Genomic DNA, 14,493 nt, shown 5'->3' on the forward strand with positions numbered 1-14,493 from the left:
AATGCATTTCCAAACATTTTACACAAATAAAAGACACCTTCAGTCATGAGGTCAGGGTCAGGCACTTACAGGATGATGGGAGCGGAGTTGGAAGGAGTGCGGAGAAAGAACAGCGACAGCGAAGAAGCGCAGGAACACGAAGCTGCTGACAGCAGAGTACTGCACGTGTGGATCGGCTGCGGAGGGAGAGATAAACAACATAGAGGGAAGTGAATATGACCCACTGGATTCTGAGTCATCATACTCATTTCAATCACGTTCAGATCAATAAAGGCATCTCAGGATAAAGCCTAGTGTACCAAACTGGGGATGGCCTTTAAACATTCCAATGGACAATTAATCTTAAAGATTTTTTCTAACATTTCTAACTTGCATTTCAAATGTGTAAAATATATAAGTAAACCCCCTATATAAATCTCAAATACAACTCCTGTTGATAGTGAGAGTTCTGGCACCACCTTATGGTGGACATATGTACTACAACATGCAGCTTGTCTATGGGTTTGCCAGTTGGATCTGCATAACCAACCTGGACATTTATTTATTTTTTTATGTCGGTAAAACAAGCCACTGAACAAGTGCTGTGCGCCTAGTTCCACGCTCCTGTGACAATAGAGAGCCAAAGTGAATGTCACTTCCTGCATCAGCATGCGTACAAAGGGATTTTCATCCGCCATTTATTTTCCCATAGACATTTCGTAAACTGCTTATAAAAATAGTTTTACTTGGTCAAACCAAACGATTAAGCTATATTTAGAAACAGGAGAGAACACAGAACATTTCACTCGGACCAGGCTCTCTATGCTGTCCTCGCTTATTTATTTTAACTCCCCTACAAGGGCTTTTCTCAAATGTTCTTCAATGTTGGAATCACAATTCTCCTGGTCTCAGTGCTGGTCCAACACACACACACACACACACACACGCATGCACGCACGCACGCACGTGCACACACACACAATTCACCTGGGAAACGCTTGGAGGCCATGGTTCTCAGTGCCCTGAAGACATCACACATCAGTGGGGGACAGTTGGCACTGGACTGGGTGATGCAGGAGAATACTTTCTGGACATAGCCTTGAAGATTCTCCTGCAGGGAGCACAGCAAACATTTGCATGACTATTTGTGAGAGAATTCCCTTAATCCATTTGTTCAACCTGATTCTCAACCCTAACCTCAAGCCTAACCACTGAGGCTGTGAGTCACAGTTCACGACATGTCTGCGTATGTCTTCATAACCAGCTGCGTATTCAGACGTCAGACTTATGTTTGGGCAGCTGTGAGCGTGGGGTGGGTTTCCCCTGATTCAGACTGCTAAATTAAGTAGTTTTTTGGATTCCTGATATGTGCTCTTAAGTGGTGGTACAATTAATCTAGCAAACATGGTATGGTATTGTCAAGAAAGGCACAATAAAATTAATTTCCGTTACGGTAGGCCCTAATCGTCGATATAAATAAGCCAATTAAAATCTCTGCCAATTTCTCATTCATTCCATTGATATGGTTATTTCCACATGACATACATACATGCCCAAGCCCCAATAATAACCTAATCTGTTGAATATTATTTTGTTGATCCGTAACACAATTCAACAACAGCACAAACCCGGTGAAATGTTCTAGGGTGCCAAGACTCATTAAAACACATTTCTATAGTATCTTGTTGTCATAGAGGAGTACAAAACAAACAAGAAACATCATTAATACAGTGTGAACTGGAGACAAGCTTACCTTGTTGGCCTCCACGTTGTCACCTTCTCTCAGCTTAATTGGGTCAATCTCACATGTTTTGCTGGATTCACAAATCTATGAAAGATTAAAAAGACAAAGGCAAATAATTAGGCCAGGCCCAATCAATTAGTGTGTAAATGAACCAGCTATGGCTACCGGCTATGGCAGATTAAGATTTATCCCTATTCTTATGAAATCAGAACATCAACAACAGGAGATGATTAGTCACAGGACTGCAGAGATGATTCAGAATCAGAATTCAGTTATTTTCATTTTCAGAGCTTTTCTGTGGTGAACTGAAAGGGTAGATGAACCTGAGTTTTAAAGCTTCACGATCATTCTGCAAGACAAATGAAAAATAAATTGACTATCCAAAAAGCTAACCTAAAACCAAATTTCCCATAGTCTCAATAATTAAGAATACAAACACGTGAGTTAACTGCCCAGTGCTTTATTAAAGCAAGGGCTGACGCCAGATATGTCTCGTCCCCGGTAGCCTATCCCCTTATATTCAATTCAATTCAATTCAATTCAATTCAATTCAACTTAATTCCAGACACTTAGGAAGGTCCATAGGAGAACATAACACATTACAATACAATACAAAACGTAGAAAAAATATAAAAAACAACAAACCTTGATATCAAGATTACAGTCATAATACATAGAGGCTCTTTCACCAATGTCGCCACATGATTGAGTTGAACCTGGTGTTACTTTTGACAGGATTAATTAAGGCCACAATATCACTGTTCATCGAGTCATCTAAACGACACATAAATATGTACATGAGGTTTCTTAAAAGTGCTTTAAATGTAGTGTGAATTACACCTGACACATCCGACGCGAGGACTGCGAGTGTCTGTGCGTCCAAGTGACGTCACACCAGCAGACACGTCCCTTCACGAGGCTCCCATGTGGCGAGTTTTCGCCTGGCCGTGCACACCCCAAATTTTCTAACTACGGCACGGACGCGGCTAGGTGAACAAAGTCGAGTTTTCAAAAATAGTGGTCACTTCTGCAAGGAAAAAACATACAGAGTAGAAAAGCTCAAAATGTTTTCTCGCCAGGATTCCATGTCTCTCATTTCCGTGCGACAGTCCATACGTCTAGCAGAATTCTGACTTTAAATGTATGCTTTAAACTTATTATTTTCAGAATCCTGACTTAAACTCAGAACTCCAATATTTTTTTTTACATGTGGTCCTAATCCTTTTCAGTAGTTTTAAATTGTGTGGTGTAAAAAGTAATAATAATAATCAGGCAAACCCACTTGGGGTTGGGAACCACTGACTTAGAGACTTTTTTTTCAGGCGACCCCATTTAAATTCCATCATTTAGAGATTATAATTTCAGTGGGCGGAAGTAGCTAGTCCTTCAGCCAATCAGCACCAGATCCAGATCCATTCAAATCCAAATGCACTCGGAAGAATGGCGCAAACGTCTTTTTCGCCAAGAAACTCTGCTGTTTCATACTCCTGTTCTTGTTGAATTGTTGTCTGTTGAGTCTATTTCTGTAATAAATGCACTTATGGCTGTTTACCTCAACCAACGTTGACGTTACGATGTCAACTACAAGGCAGGTCCCTGATTGGCCCGTGTGCGTTGTGGATTCTGAAAGCGCCCGCCCTGGGCCAGAGGCGAGATGGTCTCGCATAACGAAACACAAATGTGGGTTCCTGTGACCGGATGTTTACCAGGCTAGTTATCATCTGTTTCTCCTCATAAAAAACACTCTTCTCATGCCAGGAAGACGCTGACAGGCGCTATGTCGACACACGCCCGTAGAGTGCAGTTTCCTACATCAACCTCAATGACTCATGCTTATCCTGGCTCCTATGCTGGATGTGTGTATGTTTCCTTGTTGCTCATACCTCATCTAGTACAGTCTTCAGGGTGGCCATAAGGTAATTCTTGCCCACAATCTTCATCATGTCGTCGATGCAGCGGGTTGCCAGCGAGTTTCCACGAAATATGGTGTTGGCCTCTCTGTATGGACACAGGAATATTATGATCAACGACACATTATAACAAGATTTCTTCCCAACCTACATTTATACACAGAACATTTACTAACTCAACAACATTTGACAGTTTTCAATTTGTTTTGAACTCTCTGACTTCAAGTATAGAGAGACCATACTAAATGATCGTCATCATATAATGTGCATTTACAGTAGCTTACTGTAGATGTTAGCGCTAAAGTTAAGTATAGTATAGTAAGTAAGTCAACCATATGCATGTACCTTGCAATGTGTACTTGTATGCAGTGTTGTAGTTGAGTCGAGCTCGAGTCAGAGTCTTGGACTCATTTTGAGGAGCGGTGACTCGACTTGGACTGACTTGGGCACTAATGACTGACAGACTCGAGCATTCATGCATTGGGACTGGGAAGTTGGAGACGAGTAGCCTGCTATCCAGCCCCACTGAATCCTTGATTGGGGTCTGGACGCAAGGCTATTTCGGTGACGTATTTCTCAGCACCAACTGATTGGTTGCTGTCTGTTGTCAATCATCGAACTCTTTGATCAATCACATTAGCAAAACAGGACGACTTCGACGATTTTGCGCCAAATAACTTAAAAGCACAAGAGCTTCATCGCTTGCCTTCAATACTCTTTGTCTGCTACATCCAGTACCTACACTGTCAACCACCATAAAATGTTAACTTTAGCTGCAAGCTGCAAGCAGCTCAACAACCGGCCAACACATTTCAAAGCTTGACTCAAACTGTTTAAAGGAGAATTTCGTTTTTTTTTTAACCTGGACCCCTCTCCTCACATTAATTATTATCTGACGACTCACCCAGTGTTCTCCGCAGCGTTTTTGTCCGTCTTAGGCATTGTTTTGAGATCAATAGTGTGCAAGCCAGTCCTAGAACGGAGCTCCGTGGGGGCCACGTGGCAGCGTGCTTTTCATCCATGTAAATAGACAGTTTTATTCCCGTTTTCGACGCATACGAACACTGTGTGTGTGTGCATGTGTGTGTGTGTGTGTGTGTTTGTGTGTGTGAACGCACTGCGTGTTCTCCAGCTCCAGGGCAGCCACGGCAGAGACAAAAGGCACCAAGTGGTTGTGGTGGAGCAGCATCCGGACCATGGGCAGAATGGCCTCGTATCGCTCTCGAAAGATGTCCCCCAGGATGTGTGCTGCTGACGCCGAGATGGGCTGATGGAGGTCAAGACAAAGACCGTGAGGTGAGGGGGGGAGAGATAAATATACAAAAGGATGGGATAATGAAGGGGAGAGAAAGATAATAAATGATGAATTCAATTTTAATCTTTGGATAAACTTTTAGAAAAGATTGACAGTGGATGATGGACTGAACTGAAGTGTGAAGTGCAGTCAATTGCCAAAATAAAGGAAACAGCAACATGAACTGTCCATTAACAACATCAGGCCTCCATAAGCGCCAGAACAGCTTCTGTGCACCGTGGGACCTTGATTGTGTCTGGCATTAGAGATGTACACATATCTACAGTACTTCAGGTTTTCCTCTTACTTGAGCAATGTTCTTACCTTCCCATCTGGAGATTTGAGCAGCAGGTTGCAGAGTGGTGTGTAGCAGGCAGATGGCAGCACTGTGTCCTCTATGTAGGTCAGTTTCAAACGCAGTGACCCCAGGTCGTCCGACTTGGACTTGTTACCATTCCCTTTAGGCTGGAGGAGATACCTATAGACCACAGGGTGACAAACTGCTGCTCAGGGTGCTGTGATGTGAGTGGAAAGAAGATACCATACGATACCATGCATAACTTGTGCTAAAGGGGTCACACACACACACACACACACACACACACACACACACACACACACACACACACACACTCACACTCACACACACACTAGAGCTGTCACTTTTTATTCGAAATTCGAATTTAACTTGTTCGAATATAATTGACCTGACCGAATTATTATTGCCCAATAAATTATTATTATTTTTTAATATATATATTTTTTTAATTAACCAAAATTAACCAACTGCTGCTTGCTGGTAATGTTAATCCCATGTCAGAAAAAGTCTCCAGATTTGTCGCGTTGGTCTCTTCTGAGAAAGATTGTCTCGAGAAGGGTCTGAAAAGTTGTCTCGAGTTGGATGCAGCCACGTTTGTGAGGCAGTGTTGTGACTGTGAGCGTCCAAGCTAACACAGCAGCGGAGAGGAGCTGACTGACTGGACCATGAGGACAGCTGAGGATTTTTTTTTATATTATTTTAATATTTTATATTATATTATATATATTAATACGATGTAACCGGCAGGCGCGGACTGCATAATCGGGCAGGTCGGGCCGATGCCCGGTGGCCTGGCCTGGCCTGCAAAAAAAAAAAAAAAATGTAATTAACCAAAAAACTTCGAATATATTCGAACATTTTGCGGGCAATTAGAGTTTGTTTGAACTTTATTTTGGGAAAAAGTGACAGCTGCTCAGGGTGCTGTGATGTGAGTGGAAAGAAGATACCATACGATACCATGCATAACTTGTGCTAAAGGGGTCACACACTCACACACACACACACACACACACACACACACACACACACACACACACACACACACACACACACACACAGATCCTCTTGCAATACATTATTGATACACTAGTCACTAGTGTGTTTTTGCAATAAATGTCACGATATGGTATCAATACCATATCGTGACATTTATCACAAAATGTGTATTTTTTGCATTAATTTGTGAGTGTTTTTTCCTTCTGTAAACTTAATTTGCACATTTATATATTATTTTTTTCTGATTTGTCCACAATTGTACTTGGCCAATTTCCCCCCGCTGCCTGCTCCACCCTCTGCTAATCTGGGGAGAGCCATAGACTAGCACCATGCTTCCTCCGACACATGTGCAGTTGCCAGCTGCTTCTTTTCACCCGACAGCGGGGAGCTTCACCGGCAGGATGTAGCACGTGGGAGGATCACACTATTCTCACCAGTTCCCTTCCGCCCCGAACAGGCGTCCCGACTGACCAGAGGAGGCGCTAGTGCTGGTCGCTCCAGGACACATGCCGGCTTCCCACCTGCAGACACAGCCAGTCGTGCCTGGATGGACGCCCGTCCAAGCCGGAGGTAACACGGGGGTGCGAACCTGTGACCCTCCTGTTGGTAGGCAGGGAATCTACTGCTACACTACCTGGACGCCCTCAAAATAGCTTAGTGAGGTATTATTTTGTATCCTTCATTTAAACATGTTTTAAAGGAATGTAGATTCATGGCAAGTTGCAGTCACTGTGTGTTAAAGAGGTACTGTCGCAGTATGTACTTTGTTGTACATTGTTTCATGTCAATTCTGTGAATAAACACGTAATACCTGCTTTTTGCCCTTTTAGGGCTATTTTTCCTCTTCAGTTACACAGATGTCGTGATGTATCGTACATGAAATTTCCTGCATGTAACAATTATCACAGAATCGCTGTATCGTGATACCATCATTATGGAGGGCCAAGTACCATGATAGTACTATCGTATCATGAGTTACTCTGCAATTTCCATTGGGAGGCGACCTATATAGAAACCAAGCCTGACAGCGAGAGATGAGTCAGAGTGGGTATGTCACTGAAGAGCTTCAGGCCGGCCGGGCACCTCCCCTCTCCGATGTGGTTTTGAATTAGGTGCACAACACCTCCAGGAGGCTTGAAGTTTTGGTGCACCACAACCACAGACACATCCGTACCACTATCAGCAATAATCAAAAATAGACTGATCTATACCACCTTGTACCTACAATGACACATAAGAACAAGATCAAAGTATTCATCTGAATGTGGAGCCCGGTACTAGATTACCTCCAGGGTAATGGAACAATATAATTATGTGCCCTCCATCGCTGTCTGTATATTTGTATATTTATTTTATGATTAATGATGATGACCTGTGACCTCTGTCTCCCTCCCCCTTCTTAATACTTGTGAAGATAATCGTGCTGAGTTGTAATGTACTGAGTGTTTGTCTTGTGTTTACATTGAAAAGCCTAAAATAAAAGGTAAAAAAAATAGTCTGGCAACAACAAGCTAATGAGACAGATGATCGTCCTGGCTTGAAAAACCCTTTGAAACCAAACTGTACCAGTAATTACAGGCTGAAATAAAACATGGCCCTGCTGGGTTGACATAAACTTCTGGATATTGTGCTGTGAAGGGATAATAATTGAAAAGCGCTATATAAAATAAATGAATTATTATTATTATTAATAACGCACTGTCTGAACAGCTGTGGGAAAATACACTGCAAAAGGTACATGAGCAACTTACTGAGGCAATAGATGTGCCAAGATCCTTAGCAGATTAAACAAAGATAAAACAGAAACTTAATATACTTAAACTTAGCATAACATAACTTAAACCATTGCGTTCATGAGAATGGAACGGACATAAGGTCACAGTGACCTTGACCTTTGACCGCCAAAATCTAATCAGTTCATTCTCAAGTCCAAGTGGATGTTTGTGCCAAATTTGAAGAAATTTCGTATAGGTGTTCCTGAAATATAGCGTTCACGAGAATGGACCGGATGAACGTGAGGTCACAGACTGTGACCTTGAACTTGGAATACCAAAATCAGTTCATCATCGAATCCAAGTGGACTCGATGATGAACTGATTTTGGTGCGGATGTGATGGAATGGATGCGGAAGACGTTGTCACTGTTCTTCCGAGTGGATTTGGATTTGACTGGATCCGATGGTGCTTGGCTTATGGCTCATTTCCACAGCATTTTACAGCCCTGCCCAGCTCGTCACCACTCGGCTCTACTCGTTTCAACCCGATGGATGTTTTGCTTCCACCGCTGCTCGACCGCATATCTGCCCTCTGCCCATAACCGAAGTAGGCTATAACATATAACGTTAAAATTAAATCCATACACAGAACTTTTAAACTGTTTATGAAATACTGGTGCCTCTAAATGACCTACAGTGTACATGGGCAAATGTGACAATCGGCCAGGAGAATGGATATCACTTTGTTGTTAGTCAAACTCACATGCATGCGCTGCGCGAGGGACGGGGGTTGCGCTACAGGGAGAAGTGAAGCCTCAAGCCTCTACCCCGGCGGCCTCTCACCAGGCAAGACCGCGGCTTCACCAAAGCCCCGCCTGCGGCCTAGCGGAGCCGACGCTGCACACAACTACAAGGGCTTCCTGAGGAGCGGACTTTTTTCTCTCTCAAAACAATTGAAAACCACCGTCATGTTAAAGCTGGGTAAGGAGATCGATTTTATTTCACCAGAGCCGAAGGCAGCAACACAAAAGACTGATGGAAATAACATAACAGAAGAAGGTAAGCCCCACTAAACTGGTATGCACCAATGACAGTCCGTAGATAGAGTAAACACGATTCTGCCTGACCAATCAGTCGTCTACAGTGTTTTCACATCACCGTATGAACCCGGGTCCACAGCGCTGGAACCTCAACAAAGCAGGGACCAAAACTAGCACGACTCAACCCCGACTCAACCCGGGCTGTCCACGTTTTTGATCGGTGGAATGAGACAAAAAAGCGAGACGAGCTGGGCGGGGCCGCGTTGATACCAGCGGTGGAAATGGGCCATTAAGGACTGGATTTGGCGATGCTGATTAGCTGAAGGAGTTGTCTGTCAAGGTAAGTACTCAGTCCCACCCATTGAAATCACTGTGGACGAAGTGGAGTCCACACTGATACACAGAGTAAAACAGAATATGAGACGACGTTATAAGGATGGTTTTAACCAGGCTAGCATATGTTTATTGAGACGGGGATGTCTCCATGACTGTGAGTCAATGGCCTTCACAGTGTTGTGTTTGTATTGTAATACCTATTCAGAAACTTCTTACATCTTGCCCCTGACAAATAAACACCCATATAATTGAATAACTACCGTAAATTTCGGACTATAAGCCGCGGCTTTTTCCCCGTTTTTTGGCCCTGCGGCTTATATAACGGTGCGGCTTATCTATGGATTTTCTCAAAAAAAAAAAAAAAAAATCTCTCTTTTTTAGCACTCTTTCTAACTATAAATCCACTTCTGTTTTAATTTCCTCTCTTGCCCTCTTTTCACCACACCGCGGACACTGTGTGCACTGTAAAAAAAAACACAGGTGGTGTTGTGTTATGTTGTTTTGTTGAAATGTTAATAAATGGGAGCTTCCTCAAACAGCCATCTCTTTCCCGACAATCCCCTCTGTGCATGAACCCTTACATATGGTAATTAAACATTAAAACACAATTAAAAAAAAAAAAAAAAAAAAAAAAAAAAAAAACATTAAAACACCTGCGGCTTATAGTCCGGTGCGGCTTATATATGTAACAAACAGGCAATTTTGCTGCTGCGGCTTATACTCCGGTGCGGCTTATAGTGCGGAAATTACGGTAACTAACTAACTAACTAACTAACTAACTAACTAACTAACTAAATAAATAAATAAATAAATAAATAAATAAATAAATAAATAAATAAATAAATAAATAAATAAATAAATAAATAAATAAATAAATAAATAAATGGATGGATGGATGGATGGATGGATGGATGGATGGATGGATGGATGGATGGATGGATAAATAAATAAAATAATAATAAAACCAATAAAAACTCAACTAAATCTAAATGTTTTAAACAATAAAAACTAAACTGAAACAAGCAAACCCACTCTGGAAAGTAACTGAAAAACCAAACTGAATTGAAAACGAAAATGAAAAATGAAATAAACAACAAATCTTCCTAACAGTCAACAGCAGAACACAACATCATTAATTGCAGAGTTGTACTCTGCAGTGCTTCACAAGCTGCAGCTATGTTTGTCAATAAGCTGCCTGATCGGAAATGGTAGCACACAGAAATCGCCACCGCTGATTTTATAAAGCCGAGCTGTGTGCATGTCTGTTGCACGGAAGATCACCAGCAGCCTCAACACAGGACATGAGGTGCTGTGCTGCCGCTATGCAAACAGCCTCCCACGCACTCAGCTCACAGCCCTCATGTAAAAACAGATTGCTATCTGGCATAATCCCATATCACCTACACTGACGCACAGCTATGGCACATCCACAGAGCGACTGCTGAACATAGAGAAATCCAGCAGGATTTTCAAATCGTTTTTTTTTTTTTTTTTACAGCGCGCAGAAAACCTAGCCTTACAACAACGGCGAGTATGTCCTGGTGCCATCTCAAAAATAAATGATGCGATACAATTCTGGGCTGAAGTCCAAGACAGAAATGTGATCTAAAAGCTAAGAGGAAGGTGACTGTGCAATGACGTCAAAGTGACAGCTTCTGGTGTGTAATAAACACGGGAGAGAGGAGTGGCACATGCGGCGCAACACAGGTCCCATTATCTGCCCTGTTCTGTTCCATCCCTTCAACAGCCCAGTCATTTTCAGCCCCGTCAGCACATCAAAGCCTTTACGTTAACGCACAGCTCTGTGTGTGTGTGTGTGAGAGCATTTCTGACTGCATGTACAGTAATAGCATAATAGTAATAGCATATGAAACACTAGTATGGTAGTTTCACCAAGCTGCTGGCATAAAATAGATTGTAATTGGTGTCTGTATTAAAAACAAACATGTATTCATTAGATCACCAGAAGAAGTATAAATAATATATAATATTATGTTAATAATTACAGACAGATCCTTACCAGGCCCTGTGGATGTGATCACTCCGCAAGATCTTGACAGAAACCCGCGTCTCCCCCAGAAACACATCCTGAGCCAGATTCCCATTGTTCCACAAATCAACTCTGCAAAAGGGAGAGGATGGGAACTGAAACAATCTCATTTGAGTACAAATAAAACACCATCAAAATAAATGAAACTGCATCAAATCGAACTGCATGTCCGCATACATAACCACCCAAACTCAATATATACAGTATGGGGGCGGTTTCTCACTCCTGAGTGTTGCTTACCTGCTTGGTGCATGAAAGCCAATACAATACTCGTGCAATGACACACCTCAAATCCAAACCTCAAAACCATGCGTGAGTATTTACCTTTGAATCTGTCTAGTCTTACCCAGTGAGCTATGAGTCCACTGTGACGGAAGCCCCACATATCCTTAACCAGAAACCAAGGCTCTCCATCAGTAGTCAGAACACACCAAATTCACTTTTTGATCGTTTAGTTGTTAAGAAAGAATATTTGTGCCGTCAAGACTGTAGTGAGAGAGAGAGAGAGAGAGAGAGAGAGAGAGAGAGAGAGAGAGAGAGAGAGAGAGAGCGTGAGACCGGAGTGAAAACAACTTACTTGATCTCTAGTTTTTCAATGTCCTCCTCCTCCACTTGGAAATGTGACTTTTTGGAGTAGCTGCTGGACCTTGTGACCTGAGGATGAACACATCAACCAATGTCAGGCTTCTCCACCACCCACCCCCGTAGCTTCACAGCAAACTGCCTAAAGGCTGTTCTATCGCAAATAGTTAGCTTTTTGCGCCATTTTTATTCCAATGAATTTAACAAACTAACGCAGTTCTATGCCCTGCGTCGCATGGAAATCTGTGACAGAGGTGCGTCATTTTACCTCAAAGAAGAAGGTCTCCTCAAAATGAGGGTCGCTGGTTTTCTTCTTGACCTTTGTTTTCTTCTGGTCGGACCTGAGGAGACAAGGCAGTGAGGCACAGAAACTATTTATAGCCCAGTTTGGTTTTGTAAGGTTTTCCAGTTGATCAATAACCAAGATGTGTTTCATTTGAAGGTTACATTTATTTGCATTGCCTCTAGATGTTTTTGAAGAAGTTCCGGCACCCAGATTTTCTTCTTTCCTCTACAAGATCAGTTCCAGTGGGTGTGAAGGAGTCCGAATGGCTAGTTTAGATTTTCCTGTTACAATTTTTTTTTTTATATATAGTTTTTTATCATTTCAAATTAATTTAGATTCAGTTTTCAGTGCGAGTTAACAGCTGAAAATAAAATAAAAAAGTTGTCTTTGTTCTTTGGAAAACAGCATGAGCAGAGTTACCTGGCCGGTCCAACGAGGGACACGGTGGCAAAGGGGTCACAGTTCTGCCCACTGATCAAAGGCAGGCCCTGGCACTCGATGATCCTGGACCACACAGAGACAGGGAGGACCACACAAAGAGACAGGGAGGGACAATCAATACAACTAATGCACACACAACACAACATGCACACAATTCAGCGGTTACTGCTGTGTTTGTTTATTTATTAATTTAATTTGTTAAAAAGTAAAACAGCAACAGGGTAGAGGACAATTCCCTTCCCATTCAAAATGCTAGGTAGCTGATGATATATTCTTTTTTTATTCACCTTTGCTTGAAAACATTAATGCAAAGTTTTCAATATTTCAAGATATTCTACTGTATTAATTGACTGAGCTTATAGTAAACAGACTAACGTTGTGAGGGATCAGCTACCAAGAATGTAAAGTATTATGTCTTCAAAAGCACAACATCTTTTTGGTTGATTAAACAGATAGCGCGTCTGAAATGAGGTTGTTGACACGAACGCATTACATATTACTGCTGACAAACAAATTGAAAAGAAAAGTAACGTCACGGTTGCGGCTCAATACTTTTGCTCTCTGCGGTTCTTAGGCTTTCTTGATGTGACATCAATGGTCATAATCACGATTTAGAAATAGATAAATCCCAGTTAGAAAAATTCCTGCCAAGTCAGATTTTCAACAACATCATAAAAAGAGCAGTAGACATCTTGGGAGAGATGTGATTGCCCTCATGTTTGGTTGATTGCAAACAGCGCCTCCCCGCTCCCCTCCCCACTTGTTTCAGGTACAAACACACACTGTAGCCACCCCAAACAGGATGTGGCTGGCTGCTAAGCAGGAGCCACCAGGGAATAGGAATGAATGCATCCCATCACTAAGTGAGGTCAGACAGAGATGGAGGCGAGCAGAGAGAATGGGAGGATGTTTGTGTATCATCTTCCAGGGTGTCATGACAATATTCCCTGTAGTCTCTCTCTCTCTCTCTCTCTCTCTCTCTTCTCTACAGCCCCCTCCACCCCTCTCTCTGGTGACTAACGTTAATCACACTGCAACAGGATTGGTTTTCAGAATGGCAGGCAAGTACAAGCACAAGACGTTGTGCAAGTTACATGACGGCTCCGTTTGATTTGAATCATGTGTGCACGTCAAGGGGATACACAGAGTAAGCAAGTGACAGTTTAAGCCGGCAATCTGAGCGCCACAGTGAATGACGACAGTCGAAAAACCACAGCGGTCGCAGTGTAAGCAGCGCAGACTTCCGACCGGAGGTGTCATCACTTCCTCCTGCTCTTCAAGTATGAATGGAGGTGCAAAAACAACTCGCACTGACTGACACAAACAGCATGAGGTGTAACGCGCCCGCATCCTGTACGTACATGTCCAACCCAATTTGAATCTCTAAAGTAAGCGTTTTCTCTTGAGAGGACCATCCTCTCGTCTCATGTCATTGTACTTGACGTTTGATTTGAAAAGGGGAATTAAACTTGGCTGGTACACAACACTTATACCCCTTTCACACCAAGGGTCCAACCAGGGTTATTCCCCAGTTTGATTTTGGGTATGAAAAGGTTAAGCCAGGTTACCCGACTCGGCTTCATTTCAGTGTGAATGGCAGTATCGCACCACCCGGGTTGCTACTTGTTATGATAATAGGCTATCCCAGCGAGCATTTTTCTGTTGAAAAGACGTTTAAAAAATGGTTAGGGTCACCGTTGAAAAGATTATCAAGACAGGTTCAAAAGCTAAAGTTTTTTCATCCACTAGTCCATAGACGTTGATTGAACGTTCACACATTTAGACCATATTTCACCAGAATC

At 42.4% G+C, this 14,493-nt stretch overlaps 1 protein-coding gene across 1 annotated transcript in view; it reads right to left on the minus strand.

The window, feature by feature from the left end:
• rasa2 (RAS p21 protein activator 2) overlaps window positions 1-14,493 on the minus strand; it is a 56,007-nt gene that overhangs the window by 20,374 nt on the left and 21,140 nt on the right. The window contains exons 6-15 of the mRNA XM_083636361.1: window positions 12,671-12,754; window positions 12,233-12,305; window positions 11,960-12,036; window positions 11,353-11,454; window positions 5,252-5,405; window positions 4,752-4,900; window positions 3,607-3,721; window positions 1,733-1,807; window positions 967-1,090; window positions 70-176 (exon numbers count right to left, since the gene is read on the minus strand). Coding sequence (XP_083492487.1) covers window positions 70-176; window positions 967-1,090; window positions 1,733-1,807; window positions 3,607-3,721; window positions 4,752-4,900; window positions 5,252-5,405; window positions 11,353-11,454; window positions 11,960-12,036; window positions 12,233-12,305; window positions 12,671-12,754 — 1,060 coding nt within the window. The remainder of the gene's footprint in view (window positions 1-69; window positions 177-966; window positions 1,091-1,732; window positions 1,808-3,606; window positions 3,722-4,751; window positions 4,901-5,251; window positions 5,406-11,352; window positions 11,455-11,959; window positions 12,037-12,232; window positions 12,306-12,670; window positions 12,755-14,493) is intronic.

Source organism: Poromitra crassiceps, assembly GCF_964638095.1.
Source record: "Poromitra crassiceps genome assembly, chromosome: 5".
Lineage (NCBI taxonomy): Eukaryota > Metazoa > Chordata > Actinopteri > Beryciformes > Melamphaidae > Poromitra > Poromitra crassiceps.